General features: G+C 38.6%; 1 protein-coding gene across 1 annotated transcript in view; it reads right to left on the minus strand.

Moving 5' to 3' along the window:
• Positions 1-377: 377 nt before the first annotated feature.
• Positions 378-24,784, minus strand: part of LOC144254161 (coiled-coil domain-containing protein 192-like) — a 195,212-nt gene continuing 170,805 nt past the window's right edge. The window contains exon 6 of the mRNA XM_077797111.1: positions 378-944. Within this exon, the coding sequence (XP_077653237.1) occupies positions 664-944 (281 nt within the window). The 3' untranslated portion in view covers positions 378-663. The remainder of the gene's footprint in view (positions 945-24,784) is intronic.

Raw genomic sequence — 24,784 nt, forward strand, 5'->3', positions numbered from 1 at the left:
ACTGTATTTTGCTTTGGTCTTAGTCCTTTTTCCTAAGGGAAAAATCAGTGTTGTGTGTTTTTCCAGGGAGATGCTGTCCCAGAATGCTTTTCCCAAAGGACTATGGCTCTGATTCATCTATTTAAAAAAAAAAATGCTTTAGGTTTATTTCATTTGTACTATTTGCTAATGTTAGTAAAATGTATACCATAAAGAAATAAACTTCAGAGGACATAAAGCACACACCTGGGGGCTACCAACTCTGTTAGCAAAGGTTCTGTTCCTCAGCACTCAAACACCTCCAGCTGAAGTTGGCTCTCCATGACAACTTTCTGTTCACAACAGAGCTACACACCAGGACAGGATGGGTGCCACCCTTCCTTGCAGTGTGACAAATATTTGGTAAGAAGATAATGCTAAATTCTTTCACCATTTGTCTAGTTTTGTTACTAGGAATGTCTAAAAGCATAGTATTCTATAGCTCTGTGGATTATGTGACTACTCCTGTCTGCAGAGGAAATATTTAGTGTTTGTTTCTGAATAAACCTTTTTTGTTTTGCTTTTTTCTAATATGAACATTATAGGAACCATGAACTTGAACTTGAATTTGTCACTGAGGAGACTACTTGGGTTCTGGACTTTACCTTGAGGATACTTAATAAACTTTTATTGTTTTTCTTTATCCTAATCAGAGACCATAGGAGGGATGCTATGATTAAAGAAAATTGGGGTTTCTTCTAAACATTCTGAAGAGTTTTCCTCCTTTTGGGAAACATGGGGCTCCCATTTGTCTTCCAGCTGCTGAATTATCCTTTCCTTCTCCTCCAACTCTTCTTCCAACTCAGTGATCTTCTCTGTCTGAAAGGAAAGCTGGGTCGACAGTTCCATGATGAGGCTAATTTTCCTATCACTCTCTTCCATAGGAGGGAGACCACCACAGAACTCTTCTTCTGACAAGTTGTCTTCTAGAGGAAACAAGAAAAGGAAAGTCTGAGCAGTTTTAACTGGAGCTTCTAGAATTCAAAGACAGGAAACATGAAAAAAACTTCATTTCTCACGTTCTCAAAAGAGAACACAGATGTTGTGTCATCTGGCCAGAGAGTTTGAGGATGGAAGGGACCAATTTCGGGTGCTTGTGAAAAAACTTGGAAGCCTCTTGAGAGTAAGGAGGATCATACTTGCAAAGTATTTTTTTTTAATTCATATGCATTTATTTTCAATTAACCATGGGAATGATCCATCCTTGAAAATCCAGTCTCCAAATAATAGACATCCTAAGTTTCATGTTATCCTTTTCCCTAAAAACCTTTCACAAGAGCTACAATCAAGTAGAAATATGCTTCAAATTAAAGTTTTATTCAACTGAAAACAAAACAACTTGCCATTGTCCCTTCTGGGGAAAATTATAATGAGAAAAGACTAGTCTCTCAACCCAAGTCAGCTTCAGAGTTGGCAGGGGTGCAGTTTGAGGTAATCTAGGAAACTCTGTTTGCATGGTAAATCCCACAGATATTCAATTCTTTCATTTCTGAAGGTTTTATGGCATTTAAAATAGAAAATTCCCCTGGACATAAAATCTTACCTGTTATCAATTTCTATCAGCTAACCCCTCAAATAAAGATAAGATCTGATAATACTAAAGATCATAAAGATAAAGATAAAAATAAGAAGTTTAAGAGAGGCTCTAAGAAAGAGATAAAAGATTAGTGATTGTCCGCAGGGTGTTCTTCAAAACAAGTCGCAGTAGCCCTTCCAAAAAATTTGCTCCTTAAAATGAACCCCATCTCATTAGTCCTAAGCAGTACCATTCTCATTATCACTCTTCTTTTGAAATTTATACTATTAAATTCCTTTGGGAAAACATTCAAAGAATGTCAAGAGCTTGGATATCACTTTAGAAGCAATGGAACCCTAGCATATGAATAAACCTGACATAAGACCTTGACACTTGATTGCTATAATTGAAGGTCTAATATTACTCCCGATCCAGTGAAAACAATTCCCAGAGCTACACTACTCTCAGTCCCAAATACAGATACCTGCTACTGTCATATACCCTTGCACCTGATAAAAATGGGGCATTTTTGCTGGGTGGTGCTTGCTTCCTCAGCAAATAAAACTAATGGGCTGTCATCACTTTCTCAGGGATTCACTAAAAGAAGCTTGAGCATTACATAACACAGTCTGCAGAGTCCTTTTGGTTGCCCAAAAATGATAAGAGGAGACATCAGGCCATTCTCTGCTCTTAGAAATTATTAACAATTTCTAAATTTAAGATGACTTGAGGGAAAATTTTGTTCTGATTATATGAAATTCTAATGCTATATTGAAGGAGATAGTGGATTGAGTAACTTTCTTAAAGAGAAATAAAAAAAAAATCTCAAATGTCAAAGGAGTGTTTACTTCATTGCCTTTGCAATAGGCATGTGCTTTCCAGGGTGGGAGAGGGATTCTATATGGTGGGGGATTTTCCTTGTCTGCTGATATGCCAGGGCCTCCCTTACCTTTTCTTTCACCTGGCCAGAGCTGTGCTATCACTACAGTAGCCACATTAAGCTACTGAATGTGGCTAGTCTGAATAAAGATGTACTATAAATGTAAAATCCATATTTGATTTAGAAGATCTAGTTTGATAGAAAAGAACTGAGAAGTACCTTTTAAATTTTTTGTGTTGTTCATGTATTAAACTAACAATGTTTTAGATATATTGTGTTAAATGAGATAGATTAATGAAACATATTCACTCACATGTTCTAACTTTTAAAAAATGTGGCTATTAGAAACTTTAAAATATGTGGTTTGCATTTGTAGCACTCATTATATTCCTGTTTGATAGTCCTGGGATAGCATTTGCTTTTTTATTTGGTACCAGGAATTGAACCCAGGGGAGCTTAATCCCTGAGCCACATCCCCACCCCCTTTTAAAAATATATATTTTATTTACAGACAGGGTCTCTCCAAGTTGCAAATTTCCTTCTAGTCTGCTGAGGCTGGCTTTGAACTCATGATCCTCCTGCCTCAGCCTCTCTAGTTGCTGGGATTATAGGAGTGCATCACTGCACCTGGCTGGCATTTCCTTTTGAAAGAACACTCCCCTAACCCAGAGGGACATGTTACTTGTAGACACACAGATCTAGTTAACCTGGAAAGATGTTTATTGGGAGGGAGGGTTGCTGGTTCTCAACCACAGATTGTTTTTCTATGACCCAGAGGAAGGCATGTAAATCTAGGCTTGAGAATATGGGGTTTCATGGACTGAAATAAGATGCATCAGGAGTAGAAATAAAAAATGATAAATGCAGCAAGGTTATGATGGGGAGATGCTGTGGAGAGGAATGGCAGGAGGAGGAAGGCTGGATCTTGGAGCCGTTCAGCAATGGAGAGGGTGTATCAGGAGCCGCTCTCCTTGAATGTGCCTATTTGCCAGCTTTTGTCATTTCTTTGTACTTGCCTTCAAGTTTTTCTTTCTCTAGCTTTTTTTCTCCTTTCAGGACATTGTCATTAACTTATATGTGTAATGACATTTGGCCTTTTTTGCTTTTATTTTTCTTTTAGATAAGGCAAGATAGGTAGAATACTTGGTTCATCTTTTTAAAATTAATTAATTATAATTAAGTATATATAATAACATATATACCACCATCTTTCCTGTCCCCATGCCCCCTCCCCTCCTCCATTTTGCCCAAAGTTACTCCATTTTCCTATGCCCACCCCTCATTATGGATCAGCATCCACTTATCAGGGAGAACATTCAGCCTTTGTTTTTTTGGGATTGGCTTAATTCACTTAGCATGATATTCTCCAACTTCATCCATTTACCTGCAAATACTTTTATTCTCTTTTATTGCTGAGTAATTTCATTGTGTATATATACCACAGTTTCTTTATTCATTCATCTACTGAAAAGCATCTAGGTTGGTTCCACAGTTTAGCTATTGCGAATTGTGCTGCTGTAAACATTGATGTGGCTACATTACCATAATATGCTGTTTTTAAGTCCTTTGGGTATAGACCGAGGAGTAGGATAGCTGGGTCAAATAGTGATTCCATTCCAAGTTTTCTAAGGAATCTCCATACCGCTTTCCAGATTGGTTGAAGCAATTTGCAATCCCACCAGCAATGTATGAGTGTGCCTTTTCCCCACATCCTTGCCAACACTCATTGTTGTTTGTATTCTTGATAACCACAATTCTAACTGTGAGATGAAATCTTACAGTAGATTTGATATTCATCTTTTTTTTTTAATGATAAAGGAGCAGAACACAGCAGGGAGATCTTAAGTTTAGACCTTAAGATTAGGTAATATAGGAAAAAAGATAGCTTCTTCAACAAATGGTGCTGGGAAAACTGGAAATCCATATGCAGCCAAATGAAATTAAACCCTTATCTCTCACCATGCACAAAACTCAACTCAAAGTGGATCAAGGATCTAGGAATTAGACCAGAGACCTGTGCCTAACAGAAGAAAAAGTAGGCCAAATCTTCATCATGTCGGATTAGGCCCCCACTTCCTCAATAAGACTCCTAAAGTGAAAGAAATAAAATCAAGAATCAATAAATGGGATGGATTCAAATGGGAAGCTAAAAGGCTTCCTCTCAGCAAAAGAAACAATCAATGAGGTAAAAAGAGAGCCTACATTTTGGGAGCAAATTTTTGTCACACTCACATTAGATAAAGCACTAATCTCCAGGATATATAAAGAACTCAAAAAGCTTCACACACACACAAAACAAAACAAAACAAAAAACACAAACCAACCCAATCAATAAATGGGCTAAGGAGCAGGACAGACCCTTCTCAGAAGAAGATATATGATTGATCAACAAATATATGAAAAATATTCAACATCTCTAGTAATTGGAGAAATGCAAATCAAACTAAGATTCCATCTCCTGTAAGAATGGCAGTTATCAAGAATACAAACAACGATGAGTGTTGGCAAGAATGTGGGGAAAAGACACACTCATACATTGCTGGTGGGATTGCAAATTGCTTCAACCAATCTGGAAAGCAGTATAGAGATTCTTTAGAAAACTTGAAATGGAATCACTATTTGACCCAGCTATCCTACTCCTCGGTCTATACCCAAAGGACTTAAAAACAGCATATTGTGGTAACGTAGCCACATCAATGTTTATAGCAGCACAATTCACAATAGCTAAACTGTGGAACCAACCTAGATGCTTTTCAGTAGATAAATGGATAAAGAAACTGTGGTATATATACACAATGAAATTACTCAGCAATAAAAGAGAATAAAAGTATTTGCAGGTAAATGGATGAAGTTGGAGAATATCATGCTAAGTGAATTAAGCCAAACCCCCAAAACCAAAGGTCGAATGTTCTCCCTGATAAGTGGATGCTGATCCATAATGGGGGGTGGGCATGCGAAAAATGGAATAACTGGGCAAAAGGGAGGGGAGGGGATGGGGCATGAGGTCAGGAAAGGTGGTGGAATGAGACAAACATCATTACCCCAGGTACCTGTATGACTGCACATATGGTGCAGTGCTACATAGTGTACAACCAGAGCAATGAAGAGTTGTGCTGCAATTGTGTACAATGAATCAAAATGCATTCTACTGTCATATATACCTAATTAGAGTAAATAAATAAATAAATTTAAAAATAAAAGATTAGGCAATGTAGACACTAGGTCCACATTCTCTGTTGAAGAGTGGCAGAGGCAGAAGGTAGCAAAAAATGAGAGGAAAGGCAAGGGATATTAATCAGCCTGGGATGCCATAAGAAAATATCACATACTGAGTGGCTCAGACAAGAGACATTTATTAACCACAGTTCTGGAGGCAGAAAGTCCCAGATCAGGCTGTAAGGATGGTTGGGTTCTGGTTCAAACTCTTTGGCTTATAGACAGCTGCCTTCTCTCCATGTGTTCACATGGCAGAAAGACAAAGAAACTGAAAGCTCAATAGTGTCTTTTCTAGTAAGAACACTAATTACATCATGAAGGCCCTGCCCTCATGACCTTATAAGACCCTTTTTACCTTCCACAGGCCCATCTCCAAATGCCATCACATATGCTTCAAAATATGCATTTGGGTAAGGCCATAATTCAGTCCATGGCACAGGGAGAAAACAATTGGAAAAGTTGGAAAAAGGAGAGATGGCATGAGGTTTTTGATTCCCACTGTATTAGTTTTCAAGTGTCCAATGAAAATTCTGACTAAGAGATAAGCTAAGGAGTATGTATGCCAGAAAGGAGATTTCTTACCCAAGAACATTTTACTCTAGATGATCTCTTTGCACACTTCTGTTCTATTTCTAATATATTACAAATAACCAAGTGTTTTAAACTCTTTAACGAAGTGGAACACTCCAAGTGTGTCCCATCCTATATGTGTTGGAAATTCTCTCACCCCTAATGAGTTTTTAGAACTCTATCATCAACCGTCACACTGTTCCTCCATCATTGGGTCTCTCTCCTTTGAAATAAGAAGGCACATATGTCCCTGAAGTTCTGACAGCTCACAAGGCCCCAAACTCAAAGGTCTACAGTCTTCCCTGGACTTTTCCTGGCAACTCAGATAGTGTTACCACGTGGTGGCTGCCTGAACATAGAGGTCCTACCATCTGACTAGGTACACTCAGATTTAACCCCATACCAGAGGCTTCAGAAGACCCAGACATAAGAAAGGCCCTTAGACCTGTGAGAGAAATGATTAGCCACAATCAGGATGTGAACTTGTTATACTTACAGAGATTTTTTTATATGCATACATGATTTTTCATTATTTCCCTTCTATCTGCCTGCACATAAACTAGATGTTAAAGCTGAGGATGTAGCTGAGTGGTAAAGCACTTGCCTAGCATGCACAAAGCCCTAGGTTCCCCTACAAGGAGAGAGAGAGAGAGAGAGAGAGAGAGAGAGAGAGACTGACTTAAAACAGTAGTGAGAATGAGGAGAATAAGAGTTTAGGGTCATAGCAAAGGGGATACAAGAAACAGGTACTAGAAATTGAGGAGGTTTAAAAAATTGAAAAGGACAGACAATAGGACTATTCAGCTTGCAGATATACCAGGCCATGCTCACTTTTCTATAACAGCCTTGAAAGACCAAAGGCCCAGAAGAAATTGCAAAATTTGCCTTTGGCCATTTCTAGTTTCCCATTCCCTATAACCTCAAAACCTTTATGTTCGTAGCAAAGTGCCACATGAGAATTAGATAAAAAATTATTACTAACAACTAATAGCAGAGATCATTGTAATAGCAGAGGTAATTGTAGTTTGAGGAGTAGCTTAGCACCTGAGAGTTGGAATGCATTTGGGGACAATCAAGTCTTGCCTGCCATCCAGTACAGGAATTATTTCTACATCTCTATGATGCTTTTCTAATCAAGTTACTCTTAGTCATTGGGATCCCTTGTGCACTTTATATATTGGTTGTCAAGTTGTAGTCAATGGATAAAATCTGCATTTTTGTCATCATTGCAGGGGCCAGCTGTTATAGAGACAACTAACAGGTAGAAAGCTGATAGACAGATGTGAAGGAGAGTAGGGAGCAACCTGTTGCTAATAAGAACAAGAACACATGGTATCACATTTGGTCAAAAGGCCCAGAACACGTGAAAACATTACTTTGTGAGTTGAGGAAGTTAGTAGTTTTCTATAGGCAGCGATATAGTGTTGAAAGGTGACCCAGGGAATGGCAGGAAGGGAAATTTTTAGATTTTCTAAATACTTCTTTGTAAAGATCCCTGTACCACTGCCACCCAAAAGTGTGCACTGAGCAAAGAAATCCTGAAAGCCATTGGTCTAGCTTCTGAATCAAAAACCTCAAGGAATAGGAAAAACACTTGTGCCCTGGTAGTGAGTCTCCTCCGAAGACATCCTTTGGTTCATTCATTCATGCAGTAATTAATGATCAGGCCCCTGGACACAGAGAATAAGCTGCAACATTGGCCCCTGCAGTGGTAAGCTCCACCATGGGGCATGGGAGAGGCTGCCCTAAGTGAGGCCCTAAAGGACATTCACAATTAACCTACACAAACACCTCTGCTGGGTACTCACTCCTGAAAGTTTACTTTTCTTTCTGCCTTTCAAGCGGATGACCAAGGCTGCCAAGTGTTTACTCAATACTAAAGACTCTTACCGGTGAGGTGATTACATACCTCATTCCACCAGAGCCACCCAGGATTACTATTTGGCCTAAGACTCCGTCAGCCTCCTCTGTACAAATGTCCATCACTCTGACTCACTTCATGCTGCTTTTGAAAGCTGTGTATATTATCAACAACCACCAGGAAGTCCAGCTTCATCTCTTGTCACACTTGGGCTTGCAAGTTGGCACATCCTTATAAATACATCCCTCCCTGCTTGAATAACAAATAAAACAACACAAATCTTCCTGGTTTTCTGTCCTTCTCAATGGACCTTTTTTGGCTAAAGGTACTTCTCTGAATTAGATGATTCACTTATTTGTTTTGTATGCTTGTAGTACCCATAATTTGCCTCTTGAAACTCAAACTAGTATTATGTATTGAAGTTTTTCTCCATCCTCCCTCTTCAATGTTTTTATTTGTACAATAAGACCAGTCTCTACAGTGCCAAGTGACTGACTTCAACTTCAATTTCCTTTCACTATTGTTGTGAATACTTAGAATACATGAAGTTGGCATGTGTTAATTGGTTTGGGAAAACAACAACAACAACAACAACATACAACACTACAAGAATGGATTTGGTTGATAAATAAGCTTTGTCACTTAAAAAATGTAGTGTGATGTTTGTTAGAAATTTTTGATATCATAGCATAATGACAATCAGTTTTATAACAGGATTATGTTTTAGAGGAATGATGTGAAATGCAGTTGCAAACTAGATAGAATTTATGTTTCTAGCTTTTAAAATATCAAACCTATGAGCTTAAAAATATCTGTCTGTTTTCATAAATATCTTGGAAGGGAACAAATACTTAGTCCATATCATAATAGAAAGGTTACAGCCCTGAGGACATGATGCTTAGAGCTCCTGAAAGCAGCAGATCAGAGAACCTCTAGAATACCCAAGGAAAAGAAAACGCTTAGGAAAAGTCAGGGCAAGAGAGATTGTGTAGGAAGCAGTATTGCTTAACATTCTTCGGGGTCTCAAGCAGATGTAGCATCCACGCGCCTCAGGCTGCTATAACAAAACACTGTAGACTGGGTAATTTATAAACAAAAGAAACTTATTCTCACCACAGAAACTTATTCTCACAGTTCCTGAGTCTGAGAAGTCCAAATAATGGTGCTAGCAGGCTCAGTGTCTGGTGGGGATCCACCCCTCATAGATGGCACCTTCTAGCTGTGCTTATCTGGTGGGAAGGCTAACAGGCTCCCTCAAACCTCTTTTAGAAGGACAATGATCCTATTCAGGAGAGGTCTGTCCTCATGACCTACTCACATCCTAAAGGCGGCACCTCTTAATAGCAACACGTTGTTGATTAGATTTCAGATAAATTTTAGAGGGACATGGGGCTGGGGATGTGGCTCAAGCGGTAGCGCGCTCACCTGGCATGTGTGCGGCCCAGGTTCGATCCTCAGCACCACATACAAACAAAGATGTTGTGTCCGCCAAGAACTAAAAAATAAATATTAAAAATTCTCTCTCTCTCTCTCTCCTCTCTCACTCTCTCTTTAAAAAAAAAATTAGAGGGACATAAACATTCAGAGCACAGCAGGATAATATAGTCTCCAGAACCAGAGTGAGAGGTCTCACTGATGTGTGGACACTTTGAGGACTTGGTTAGTGGTGAGGGACCATGTAGGATGAAAAGCACTCATCTATAACTGCAAGTACCATTTAAGTTCAAGTGGCAATTAGATGGCTTTCCCTGCAAGATGTGCGAGAGCTAAACAGACCAAGGGAACTGCAGAATATTATTATTATTTGGTACTGGGGATTGAACCAGGACACTTTACCACTAAATTAAAAACATCCCTATATATAACTCAGCTGTATCCCCCAGTCCTTATTTTTTGAAACAAGGTTTTGCTAAGTTGCTTAGAACCTCAGCCTCAGCTAAGTTTCGGAGGCTGGCCTTGAACTTGAGATCCTCCTCAACCTCCTGAGTCATACTGGGACTCCAGCGAATGCCCAGTGGGAACTACAGATTTATATCTTCCTTCTTATGCATATTCAGAGGCATGTAATCAACTCAATGTCCATGCTTATCATTTATTGAACACTAATTCCCCATATATAGAATTGAAGTTTTGCAATATCTTCATATCTGTTCATCTTTCCTCTGCTACTTTGGTCTGGTTTCAATTCTTATACAGACAGTTCCCATTATAATATAAGTTAAGCCTTGATACTTTTTCCTAATACCCTTCAATGACTTTTCATCTCAAACAGACTAAAACCCCAAATGCTTACAATGACCTTCAAGACTCTGTTTGGTCTGGTTTCCCCTTTACCTCCCTGACACGTCTCCTATTCCTCCTCTTTAGAGCAAATCTAGCATTTACTTTGCTACATTGCCACCATCTTTGTTACTATTCATAACAAAGCATGTTCCTGACCCAAAGCTTTACATTTGTTATTTTCTCTGCCTGGACAGTTAGTTATACTCCTGTTGCATATATGGTTAGGTGCCTCAATTCCTTCGGGTCATCACTTTCCAAAGCTACCTTCATACAATGAAATCTTCCCTGGCTATCCTACTTACAGTTTCAACCCATCCCCCATGGCTGAACACTTTAAATCCCTGTTTCCTGCTTTAAGTTTACTGAGATACTATATTTGACACCTTTTATATTTTATTTTTGTCTTGTTTGTACTTTTACCCCCATGAAGGCAAAACTACTTGAATGTTTTGTTTGGTACTATATACCCTGTGCCTAAAATAGCACATGGAGGATAATAGTACTGTTATAGTTTGGATGTGAGGTGTCTTCCAAAAGCTCACATGTGAGACAATGCAAGAAGGTTCAGAGGAGAAATGACTGGGTTGTGAGAGTTTTAACCCAATCAGTGAATTAATCCCCTGATAGGGATTAACTGAGTGGTAACTGAAGTGGTAGGATGTGGGTGGAGGAGGTGGGAATTGGGGCATGGCTTTGGGTATATATTTGTATCTGGCTAGTGGAGTCTCTTTCTGCTTTCTGATCACCATGTGAGCTGTTTCACTCTGCTACACTCTTCCACTATCATGTCCTGCATCACTTCAAGGAATGGAGCCAGCTGTCTATGGATCGAGACCTTTCAAACCATGAATTGCTGAATAAACCTTTCCTCCTCTACAGTTATTCTGGTCAGGTCTTTCAGTTGCAGCAGTGAAAGAGCTCACTAAAACAAGTACTTATTTGTCAAGTGAATAAACGTATGAAGATTAAGTGCAAATATAATACAAAATCACCATAGAAAGGGTCAATCAATTGATGTATCACTAGGATGATACCTAGGTTTCCCTCTGAGAATGTTTTTTTCTTCAAACAAAGCTTTTCATTACTGCATTAAAATAATAATAACAATAATAATAATAAACAACTATTGTGATTGTGTAACAATGCATGTAACATCTCTTGAGTTTATGTTTTTTGGATAAAAAATGCAAAAGTTAGAGTAGTTGATGCCCTAGACTTCTTCCAGATCTATGTTCTATAAGCTATAAACATGGTTCTTCAAACCTGGCACCTGGGAGGCTTTGACAATATGGGGAACCCAAGGCCTTGCCTCTGATAAATGTAGAAAAATGCCCAGGAATCCATATATTCATAAAAATTCCTAGATAATTCTTTTGTTGTTGTTGCAGTACTGGGGATTGAATCCAGGACCTCATACATGCTAGGAAAACATTTTATCATTGAACCACATCCCCACCCGATGCCCCCCCTTTTTTTAAACTTTATTTTGAGACAAAGTCCCCCTAACTCACTCAGAATGGCCTCAAACTTGCAACCCTCTGCCTCAGCCTCCTGAATGGCTAGAATTGTACAGATGTGTGGGGGCATTACCTTACTGGACTTCCCCTAGTAATTCTGATAATCAGCCAACTTTGTACAATTGAATTTCTGCTGACTTACAAGAGGCATTATAAACCAACCTTTGGCTAAATCCTAAAGGGTAGGCCAGAAATCCAGGCACGCCTCTTCTTGACAAGGCTACAGTACCAAGCTGGAGGAGAGAGATCACATCTATTCTACTCTGCAAGCCTCTCTGGCTACTTGACAAGGCTCTGCCTGTAAATGTTAGTAGCTGACTAAACACACCCATGGTCCTCACAGCCACTCCCCTTGTTTAATTAGCTTATATCCCAGAAACATCTTGCCAGTTCTAACTTGGCTAAATTATCTCCAGAACATCCAGAGAAAATGAGTGTTTGAGAGTTTGTTGTTCTTGCTTCCGTTTCTGTTTTAGTGGAGGAATGGATCCATTTCCTTTTAAGCTGGTCTGCAGAGAAGTCTCCTTTTTTTCATGAGAAATGGATGGAAAGAGAGGGTGAATGGAGGGAGAGGACAGGAGCGTCACACCTCAGGTGGAGGCACGGGTACTCTCCAGCATCCACAAAGGTTGAAGAACTACCCCCACCACTCGGGGAGTAAGTGAATCCCTTCTGAAGATCTGAAGCTTGGCCCTTCTGCTTAGGGTTTGCTGGATTCAGCTGATATGCTCATGCTCCAGAATACCAATAAAAACACATCAGAAACAAGCATGAATACCTTGGTGCCAGCATAAGGAAGAGTAGTGGGGGGTGCCTGTGTGGAATAGCAAGTGATAATGTCTCAAAATGAGGCCAAAAACTAGAATGGGCTGCTGTGGGACCCCAGAACATGCCCATCAGAAATACGTTTCTCTGGCATATTTCAAGATGGCTGTTCAGAGAAACAGGGTTAACTCAGAAAGGATGTCCTTTTGTAAAAATATTTACATCCATGAAGGAAATATATATTACTGAAGTAAACATCCATTAATGTAAACAGGCTTTTCTCTTTGTTATCCTCATTTCTGCTTAGAGAAGATCTTTCCAGAGGAAGAAGAGATTGGGAGTCGGACACTTGGCCTGGACAGAGACTCCCACAGGTAGCTTTTACCTGGAAGACTTCACCTGCCCTCCTCAGCCTTCATAGCCAGATGCCGCTTCTTTCCCCCCAAAGCCTAAGCCCATATGTATTTGTTTAACTCTATAAAAGCTCCAACACCCTAGCTCTCACTTGAGCCTCATGCTTTGTGTATGGCTCTCATGTTTCTGCACATTAATAAATTTGATATTTTTTTCTGTTAATCTGTTGTCAGTCTATTTCATAGGCTAAAAATGATCAAACCTTCAGAGGGAAAAGAGTAAATTAAAATCATCCCCGTGGGAGGTGGGGAGTGTTCATCAGCTATCTATTATTGGAACAAAATACCTGAGATAATCAAGTTATAACAAGAAAAGTTTTACAGAGCTAACATAATGGTACATGTTTGTAACCTCAGCTGCTTGGGAGGCTGAGGCAGGAGAATTGCTAGTTCAAGGGCAGCCTCAGCAATTTAGCAAGACCTTGTCTCAAAATTTAAATAAATAAATTTTAAAAGGGTCGGTGATGTAGTTCAGTGGTAAAGTTCTCCTTTGTTCAATACCCAATAAGGAAGGAAGGAAGGAAGCGGAAAAGGAAAGGAGAGGAAAGAAGAAGAAGGAAGAATGAAGAAAGGTTGGGGTCAGAGTTCAGTGGTACAGCATGTACTTAGAATGTGTGAAGCACCAGGGTTTAATACCTACCATCAAAACACAAAAACAAACAACAAACAAAATAAAAACTCCTCAAAGGTTTATTATTTTAGCTCACGGTTTTAGAGGCTCTAGTCCATGATTGGTCAGCCTGCTTCTTCTAGGCCTCTGGTAGAGGGAGGGGGTAGCATGTGGCACAGCAAACTACTCACCTCAAGGCCAGAAAGCAAAAGAGAAAGAATAGGGTCCTGGGCCTCAAAATTCCCTTTGAGCCCCCCCGCCATTACCTAAGGACCTCCCAGTAGACCCCACCTCTTACAGTTTCCACCATTTCCCCATAGCACCAAGCTGGACACCAAGTCTTTACTATGTGGATCTTGGAGGAACATCTAAGATCCAAACAAGAGCCTTCAGAGAGAAAAGAGTAAATCTAAAATGTCCCTCAGATGGTCCATAGTAGAAGGTTGGAGGACAACCTCATGACCAGACATCACTAGTGGGCAGAGATCAGTGCCGTATTCCATCTTCTATGTGCTCACCAGCAGGGCAAAGGGTTTCCCTAGGGTGAGTGAGGGTAGGACATCACAGGTAGATTGACTTCATCACACACATTTTGGAACAGAGTTCCTTTCCCGCCACTTCAGGATATTTTATAGAAGGGGTTCTTAACAAGATTCAGAGAAAACAAATGCTGTTAGTATAATAACATTCCTGAGTTATGCGAAGAAGTCTATCTAGGTAGAAGAAAAAGTTTCTGGAATCTCTCTTGTTTCTTCCAATGAGAAGGACCTGAAATACCCTCCGATAATATGGCTAGCTGGCTTGCTCAAAGAGAATAAAGGGTAAATTGTACTGACCAACAAGTTGGCCAGAAGTCAAGAGGTAAAAATGGACCCTGGCAGGAGGGTCAGGAAATTCAAGGGAGGGAGAGACCTAGGAGATTGTGTGAAAGGACAAAAGAGAGGAGACAATGGATGAAGGGCTGTTTCTATGCTTATTGAAAAGGCATCAGTAGGGACTCCACGTCAATTGAAGGAATAAAAGTCAAATGAATTTATGTCTTTTGGATTGCACATTGAATTAAAGGATCAAAAGTGAGTCTTTTCCCTGTTTTTCTTCCTGGTGCATGGGAGTTTTATGGGCTACATTATTATGAAATGAGAAGGACTATTTAATTAATGTGTTTGCATTTATTTTCAGAAGATATTATATTTCTGATGATATATAGCTTGGAGAAACAAAATGATGCCATAATAATAAGAGCACTGGTGATGAAGACAGTAGAAAGTAGTTCCCTCAACTCCCCTGAGAATGTTGGGATAAAAAGTATCTAATATATATATTTTTTAAAAATGAGGATTTTGGCCAGGTACTGTGGCTCACATCTATAATCCCAGCATCTCAAGAGGTGCTGAGATGGCATGTTCAAAGCCAGCCTCAGCAATTAGCAAGACCCTAAGCAACTTAGTGAGACCCTCACTCTAAATAAAATATAAAAAAGACTGGGGATGTGGCTCACTGGTTAAGTGCCTCTGGGTTCAATCCATAGTACCAAAAAAGGGGAAAAATCAGGATTTTGCTTCTCTAAACCATGCAGGGAGGAGAAAAGGATTAGGGGAAATACTGGGGAGTGAGGTTGATCAACTTATGATATATGCTTGTATCATAATATATGGAATAATGAATATTGCCATTAGGTATAATTATAATGTGCCAATAATTTTTTTAAAAAAATAAACAAACCGTGCAGGGGTATGGGGTTGTGTAGGAAGGTAAGTCATTTTGATTTAGCAGACTTGACTCCATCAGATGTTCCTGATAATAGGATGAAGCCATCTTTTCTTGCCTAAGTTTGAGTGATGTGTGCAGCTATCCCTAAGAGTATGTGGTTCTTCTCTTCCTTGAATCTCACCTCATCTCCCATGTCTCTTTGTTTGATTAGCCCTGGAAAGATAAGGATGTGCCACTGAACTTTACTAATCCCCTAGATATGGCATGGAATCTGGAGCTAGCACCTCTTGGCTAAGTTTAAAAAAATCTACATAAAACAGAATAAACTGTGAAAACTATTAGAACAGCAGAAGAATCACACAGAATTTATTTGGGTTGTTCACTTATTTTGCCCTGAACACTAAAAATGATGAAATTAACTGCTACTAGTATCAGCCAAGTGGGACCTTCACATAACTCTCAGAACAGATTCTCCAAGTGGTGAATACTCCATCACCCAAGAATGACATTAATGAAATTCATTACTGAGATTTTAATTTATACAAAACATTAAGTAGAGGAAGCTCTGAAGCTGAGAATCCATAATCCTCAGTAAGCTTTTCAGAGTACTTTGTAAGTAGGGAAATATGAATGGAAGAATAATGACCCCCTAAAATGTCAACAAAAATGTCCTAAATGACACCCCCAAAGATGCTCCCCAAACTTGAATATATGTAATCTCAAATGACAAATGCAGATGTAATTATATTAGGGAAGTTGGATTATCCAGAACTCAATGTAAGTAATCACAAGGGTGCTAAGAGGGACATGAGGGATCAGAGTCAGAGAAATGTCTGTAGATGCTTTGAAGATAGAGAAAGGAGCTGTGAGTCAAGAAATTTAAGTGGCTAATAATAGAAGCTGGAAAAAATGCAAGGAAACATTTCTTCCTAGAAATGTTTTAAGAAGTGTAGTGTTGTTGATGCCTTGACTTCAGCCCAGTGGTACTTGTTTTGAAATTTTGATTCCCAGAACTATACACTAATAAACCTGTGCTGTTTTAAGGTACTAAGCTTGCCACAGAGCAATAGGAAATCAATAAAGGGGAAACTAATCAACCCCCGAGTAATGAGAATGCTATCCATTATGGGAGACCCAGAGGGATCATTGAGGTGCAATGCCACTGGTAGACTTGGACTTTAACTAAGGGCAACTGAAGGTTTTTACAGGTCCAGAAGAGTCTGTATTCTAGACCTTCAGCCTCCTCTGGAATCTTAAGCCATTGTTAGTCTTTCTGCTTTGTAAACGTTAACCTTTCTAATGGCTCCAAGCAATTACATGCAAACAGGCTGAACAGCTGCTATCTTTAAATGGATATAGAACCCTTTCACTCTTTAATGCTTCTTCAACTCTATCACCCTTAACCCCTGAGCAGGAAAATCTCTTCTTTGAGTGGTCTATACTCTCTGGCCCCCTTTTCTCAAACTTTGCTCATGTTAACCCACTGCAGTCTAGATTTTGTTTTTAATTACTTCATTAAATTTAGCCTTGCCAGGTTATCAATGACACAAAATCCAAAGGACTTGCTTCAAGTTCATTTTACTTGACCTCTACACTTTTGTGCCTGTTAACAATCTCCTTCAGAACACTCTTCCCTTGACTTCTGCAACATAACTTTGCCCTCTGAATTTTCTGCTACTCCTTGGTCTTATTATGTAGACTTCTTAGAGCAATTACTACATGGACATCCTTACACTTCTGGTCTTTCTTTCTTCTTTCTGTAGGTAATTTCTCTCATGTTTGTGGCCTTGGTTGCAAACTGTTGGTATGAAAGATGCCCAGATTTGCAACTCTAGGTCAGACTTGAGTGCTGGACCCTGGTCCTCTCTATGTTTGGATATCTCATAAACACCTCAGGTACAGTATATCCCAAACTGTGCTTATTATTTAACCTCCACAATTGATCCCCTAGCAATATTCCCCAGCCAAGTAAAACAGCATTATTATCATCTACTTGCTATAGTCAGAAACCTAGGAGTTACTTTAGATTCCTTTTTATTTTTCTGGGAGAGTGTACCAGGATTGAACTCAGGGGCACTTGACCACTGAGCCACATCCCCAGCCCTATTTTGTATTTTATTCAGAGACAGGGTCACTGAGTTGCTTAGCACCTCAGTTTTGCTGAGGCTAGCTTTGAGCTCTCAATCCTCCTGCCCTAGCCTCCGGAACCAATGGGATTATAGATGTGTGCTACTGTGTCCAGCTAGATTGCTTTTTAAACTTTGCACTTTTCTATGCATATTTATACAAACAAAACAAAACAAAACAAAAACAAAACAAATGTTCTGTGGTACTGGGGATCAAACCCAGGGCCTTGCACATGCTAAATATACATTCTACCACTGAACTACACTCCCAAACCCAATTTTCATTCATCTTATCACTAAGTTCTACTTTTAGAATTTTCTTAACTTTGCCTAAATGTCTCCATCCCAATTAGGTCATGCAGTATTCTCCTGCAACTTCCCTCAAGTCCATGACATTATAATTCTTATTCAAAAATTATGTTCTCAGGGGTTGGAGGTAGGGCTCAGTGGTGGAGTGCTTGCCTAGCATTTGTAAGATCCTGGTTTGATCACACAAAAAAATAAACAACAAAAAATTATGTTATTAATACTGTTTTATCAAGACATTTCCCAACCTCTATGCTTCCTCTTTTCACCATTTTGTGGAAATATATAGGTAGCATAAGGAACTAACAAGCTGGTGGGGGTCACTTTGATGAATCAAATGGGCTTCATAGTGGCACACCTGAGCACTTGGAGTTGATTCCAAGTGGAATCTACAGGGATCAATTTGGAGGAGATCAGAAGAAAAGTTGTTTTTAGGGAAGGAGTTGTGAAAGTGGTTGAAGCATGTGAGAATAGCAGAGCTGAAGTGGGTAAAGATGTCAGAGTGGAGGATCTTTGCACTCCTGAGAGGAACGACCCACAGAAACAGAAGCCTGCTTATCAATCTCACCAACATACAAGTGATTGTATCTAACATTATATTTATCAACTCTTTTTCCACTTTTATTTGGTGTAAATTGCTGTTAGTTTAAATTTCACCTGATAGGACAATAGTAAGAAAAAGAATCAGGGAGAAGGTGGGGGCCAAGGATGTCCATGCTTATTTAAACTGATAGCATTAAAAATCCCTGTTCTTGAAGATACCCCATCAAACGCAGCTCAAATTTCTCCTCCCTGTGGAATGCCACTCCAGTTTTATCAGATTTATTATATTTTATTTATTTATTTTTTGCAACTTCAGGATGTAATTTCATCTTGAAATTATAAAAGATATTTCCAAAATGATAGAGAAATTCCCCAAGAGGGAACTCAAACAAGTGTTTTTTTCTTTAGGCACATTTCTGGTATTCAGCACAGATGTTAATTTCGTAGATGTTTTTCCTATTAGTTACCTACTTTATCAGGTAAATATATTTCTTGAGAACATTAGCAGAGATAATGGTAAAGGGATTATTTTAAGATTGGGCTCAGCTCCAAGCTACTGTAGAGAAATACAAAATAATTGTGCAAGAAACTGATTAAATACTCAGCAAAATGCTTTGGTCCTGATACTGGAAAGTTTTATTGTATATTTTTTATATACATTGTACATAAATAATACCAGCAATTTATATATACATATATAAGTTATAGATATATCAAAGAATTTCCGTAACTGTGATCTCATTTTTTAAATATTTTTCTACAGCCCCTTTCCCCCACATACTTCTGAGACAGGAGAAAAAGAGAGGGAGAAAGGACAAGTGATGAAAAAGTTAAACATAAGAGCATTTATACTGTGTCATTTTACTAAGAATTTGTTTAAAAAAATCATGTCAAAGTAGAGTAAATATATACATTTTATTTCTACTATTATGATTGATACTCCCAGAATCCTTGTATTGGAGTAGGTCTGGAATATGCAGGCAACTTTACACATCCTCCCACCTCGCCTCTACTGTCAGGAGTCCATGTAGGTCCATGTAAACTTTGCCCCATCAGCACCTTTGGCTGATGTGGGGTCACAACATACCATGGGAGTCATTTGCTGAGCACTTCTCAATTGCTTACGGAACATTCCTGACTTTAAAGAATGAAACAATAGGCCAGGTGGCTCACTCTTTTTGTTTCCATCTATTACTAATTTCTGATCTAGCAAATGTTAAGAATCTCAGGAATTGGCAGCAGGGTTACCTCTAAGACTTGCGGGCATTTGTTCTGGCTACTTCCCAAGATGACCCTCCCAATGTCTTCTGATTCTAACCACCTGGATAAACAAAGACTTAGCATACACATTCATTTTCAGCAGGCCAACTTCCCCTTTTGTCTTTGGCTTAAGATATAGGAATTACTTTTAATCTACATTATGGATAATCATTTTAATCAATTCTTGAAGCCACTTAAGCCTTCAGATGACAAAGTATGCCTCAAAATGGGAAAGCCTCTGTTGCTCTTTAGGATGCAGGTTGGCTTTAATCAATCAAGTAAGTTGATTTTTCACTTGGGATTAGCCTCAAAAAAATTGATATTGTTTGTGGATAAATCAGTCAAGGTGATTCAGCTCCACATAACAGGATGCAGGATTCTCAGAAACTTAGACAACGAGAAATTGCACAGAAGGTAAAGTCTGGGGAATTCCAGAGTTAGTTCATTTGTGGCTTCTCTTCTTGTTTCTCCCTCTGATTTGCAAGGTGACTGCATTCTTCATCAGGCATGCATTGTCTAAAAGTTGGAAGAGAAAAAGTCCTTTCTTATCTCCACTCTTCAAGAGTTAGGAAACCTTCCATAATGCTTGCAACAGAATTGACTCTGCATGGTGATATCATACTCCAGAAGCAGTCTTGAATAGGAAATAATAACCACCATGGTCAGTTAAGACTAATGAACATTAGTGTTCTCAGTGGGTGGGGAGGATCCCTGAAACACAATTATTTCCCAAATCATGAATAAAATTAGGATTGTGTTAAAAAGGAAGAAGAATGGTGTCTTTTGTGTAGGTGACTAATAGTGTCTGCCACAGTGAACAGAACTGTTTTTTTATAGCGAATGCCAATAAAAGTATATCATTCAGTGCTATTTTTGTTCAATCTCAAAGCCCAAGTCTAACTGGTTTAAGTAACAAAGAGAAGGCACTGACTCCAGGGATAGAGTTAGCTTCAAGCAATGACCTCAATAATGTAACTGAAGATCTGGCTTCTTTTGGTCTCTTGGTTTTTTTCTTTACCATGTCAACTTCTTCCAAAGCTTGGTATTGTTCTGGGAGCCAAATGGTTGCCACTGTCTTCTAAGGATAATCCTCCTCTTTCAGTCTATCAAAGAGAATCTCTACCTGCATTTACTACAGAAAATTAGACAGCTTATCTTTTCCATAAACTGCAACAAATGTCTCTCACATCTCATTTAGATCATAGGAACATATCTGAATCAATGAATGAACTATTGCAATTGCTGCTTAGGCTTACAACACTGTAATGTGTTGAAGGGATGCAATTCATATTAATAACTTTCTGATAAAAATGAAAGGAAATTGGGAAGACAAGTGGATGAATAAATGAATAAAGATCCTTCTCAATTATTGGGAATCTGATGTTGTAACCACTTTCCCAGTAAGAGTTTCAATGAATAATTTTTGTGAAGAAGATAGCTTAAAATAGGGCAAGTAATGGAAATCAAATTTATAGGAAACAACTAGTGAAAGCCACATCAGTATAAAAATTCTAGCAGAATAAGAGGCAATTTCAAGAAGATAAAGTTGGAACACATATGCAGGAAGAAGAGGTCACTATTTTTGAGACTATGGACAGTCAATGGACATGGCTACTTTTACAAAATCTAAGAATCCATCATAGATCATTGTATTCAAAGCTTGAAAGATTTAAACAATACAAATAAGAAATTTCAAATGTTTTAGTTTTTGAAAAAGATGAAGAAGTTATACATTGTGTCATGTTGATACTTGGAAAATTCAATTAATAATTTTTTGACCAAAGAACTGATACAGGATCCAATGAGTTGAGGTTCAAATTGGGCTTTGATATTCATAATTTGAAGAAATTTAAAAAAATAAAAACATATAAGTAGAAATGTGGTTAGTAACATGTAGTTTTTAGTGCACAATTATGTTTAATTCTAGAATGTCAGCATTTTTAGAATGGATACCATGAACATTATGGTATGAAAAAGTCTAAAGTATATCTTTGGTGTGGGTATGGTGGCACACATCTGTAATCCCAGTGACTCTGGAGGCGGAGGCAGGAAGATTACAAATTTGAGTTCAGCCTCAGCAACTTAGTGAGGACCTAAGCAATTTAGGTATTTAAAAATAAAAAATAAAAAAGGCTAGGGATATGGCTTCATGGTAAAGTGCCCCTGGGTTAAATCCCTGGTACTCCCCTAAAAAAGATATATATATATACACACATAAATACACACACACACAAACCTATACAACACACACACAACACACACATACCCCTTTGGACAAATTAATAGTGTGAAAAGTCAGGAGGGAAATTATATGAACCATCATGGTGATGGAAAAAAGCTAGGGGTGGAGTCATAGTCTACACTCACATGGATGGTCATTACAACAGTTTCCTAAAACTTTGAACAAATCAGACTCTCTGTGTGTCAGCCTCCTTATTTATAAAATAAAAATGTTGAGCTGGGAGTAGAGCACTTATCGAGCATGCATAATATCCTGGCTTTAATCCCCAGCACTTAAAAAAAATCACCAATTCTAGAGTTTCATGATTATTTCAGGAACTTTGAATTTCTGAGCCTATATTTTAAACTATTTGGCACTTAATGTATTGTGTTGTTGATTCATATGTTGACATTTAAGCTCTTTTGTACACACAAATCTATATGTGTATCTATATGGCCCAATAGTGGATATGTGATATGCATGATTCTTGTTGAATATAGGCCAAAAGGATCAAAGGTGGGCAGGAATAATTAAGTTTATACCTTCTTTTAGCATTTTTGGTTTTCTGAAAATTGTGAACTTTATTGATGATAAATCACAAAATTGCATACTTACAAATAAACATGAATCTTTGTAATATTATAATATATACATATTTTATTTTTCTCTACATTCCCTAGCTAATAATTCTCTCTCATATATAGACTGGAGAAATTAGAGTTTCCTTTCTCCAGGCAGGTCACAGAAACTCTAAATCTGCCTAGGAGCCCTGGGGCATAAATAAACTCTTTGACTTCCCTTGTCTGACACTAGATGATAAGACCCCCATTTCAGAAGTGGTCCTACCCTATATCCACAAGGAAGAAATGATGAAGAATCTGACAGGCCTTGCTGGGTTTCCACTCAGATCATACCCTTTTGTCTAATCACATTTTGACACAAATTTCCATGCCTCAATCATGCCCATGTATTGAAGTCTCCATAAAAATTCAAAAGGACAAGGTTCAGAGAACTTTCAGATAGCTGACCCTGGGGAGGTTCCTGGAGGGTAGTGTATCTGGAGAAGGAAGGGAATTTCTGTGCTCCTTCCCCTTTACCTGGCTCTGTGTGTCTCTTCATCTGTCATATCCTTTATAATAAACTACAAATGTAAATGTTTCCCTAAGCTCTGTGAGTTTCTCAAGGAGATCAACTGCACCCGAGGAGGAGATTGTGAGAACCCTGCTTTATAACTTGTCAGTCTGAAGCACAGGTGCTTACCCCTGGCATCTGAAGGAGGGAGGGGCAGTTTTAGGAATTAAGCCTCCACCTATGGAATCTGAATTGAATAGAGTTGAATTAGAGGAAAATCAACTAGTATCTACTGCAGAATTAACTGATTTTTTTGCTTCCTGGTGGGAGGAAACCCCCACACCTTTTTTTAGGGTCCCAGAAATCTCTATTGATGGTTGCAGTGTGAGAGTCAAAGAAAGACACTGTTTTTCATATGCAATCTCTCAAAATCAGAAAACAAGAATATCAGCAAGTAAGAATTTCAATTAAAACTGAAAAAAAATTCTAAAATTGTTTCTGCATTAACAACTAGTGTAAGAAATGTATTAAAAGCAAACAGGACTTTTTTTCACATGTGAAGCAAGCATCAAGCTACATCCCCAGCCCTGTTTTTTTTTTTTTTTTTTTTTTTTAATTTGAGACAGTGTCTTGCTAAATTGCTCAGGCTGGCCTGGAGCTTGTGATCCTCTTGCCTGAGCCTCCCCATTGGCTGGGTTACAGGCTTGCAATACCACACTCTGCTGTAAGTAGGATGTCTTACTGTATTTCCTCTCACAATCTTCATACCCTGTTTTTTCAACCTAAAACTTGGTTTTAAACTTTCATTACAATTTTTGCAAGGTATAATTCTGTCCTCACTCTGCTTTAAAGATAAACAGAGCAGCACTGTATTCACCAGTGGCTTATGGATGCACATTTGTCTTCTCAAACTGGGAGCTATGAGCCTAGAATTCTCAGCACAGGCACATTGTCAGTATATTTCTGAAAGCCGATTTGTGTGATTTGTTTAGAGTACTGCAGAACTAGTATTGGCTGTGGACCCAATCAAGAGCTGCAGACACAAGGGGAGCCTGTGAGAAGGCAAAGCTGCCATGAATAAGTCACATGCTGAGACTTGCATTTTCCTGGTAGCTAAACTGTACAGTTCATCTGCCAGCAATACATTAAAGTGGGCAGCATTTCTTTCTGATTATGGGTAAATATACAAACTATTCTTCAAGCTGAAAATGATTATGTTCACTAACAGCCAAGGAAATGGAATTGTGGAAAGAATTTTGAGTTAGTGAAGTTTTTTATTTTTATTTTCTATTTTTTTAAGCTTCACATGATGCACTCCATTTTTTTTGCAAAAAAAAGAGACATAATTATGTGGTGGAATACAGTATATCTTCAAGTGATCACCTCTCTGCCTTGATAGGAGTACAGATGTGTGTAAATCTCTGCATGTGGTACAAGATTTGTCCAGAGTAGAAGTGTGATAATGTGGACACAGAGGGTAAGTGGCTTCTAGTCAATGGGGGAGTCTTATTTGTATCACTCTGTCATAAATAGTCTGTCTTATCACTTAGTAAAGAACAGACAGAAGTACAGAGGAATAGAGAGAACATAGAGAGGAGAGAGGGAGAGTGAGATCTAATGAGCTGTATAGTAGAGGAAAAAGCCAGAGGAAATGAGCAACCATCTGGTAATTTTGCAGAGGATGCTTTGGGAAAGAGAGATACTCTAAAGTCCCAACACTGTCCTATAGAGCAGCAAAGTTGAATGAGTTATAGATGCTCTGTGAGAAAGACCTTGTGCTTGAGGGAGAAGTTTGAATAATTGCAAATTTGCTTTGAGTACAGAAACCCTGATACAAGAGAACCACCCAACCATCAAGAGAACCACCTAACCATCTTTAGTCTGACCCTGGGAAAGGA

The sequence above is a fragment of the Urocitellus parryii genome, chromosome 1 (genome assembly GCF_045843805.1).
Source record: "Urocitellus parryii isolate mUroPar1 chromosome 1, mUroPar1.hap1, whole genome shotgun sequence".
NCBI classification, from domain to species: domain Eukaryota; kingdom Metazoa; phylum Chordata; class Mammalia; order Rodentia; family Sciuridae; genus Urocitellus; species Urocitellus parryii.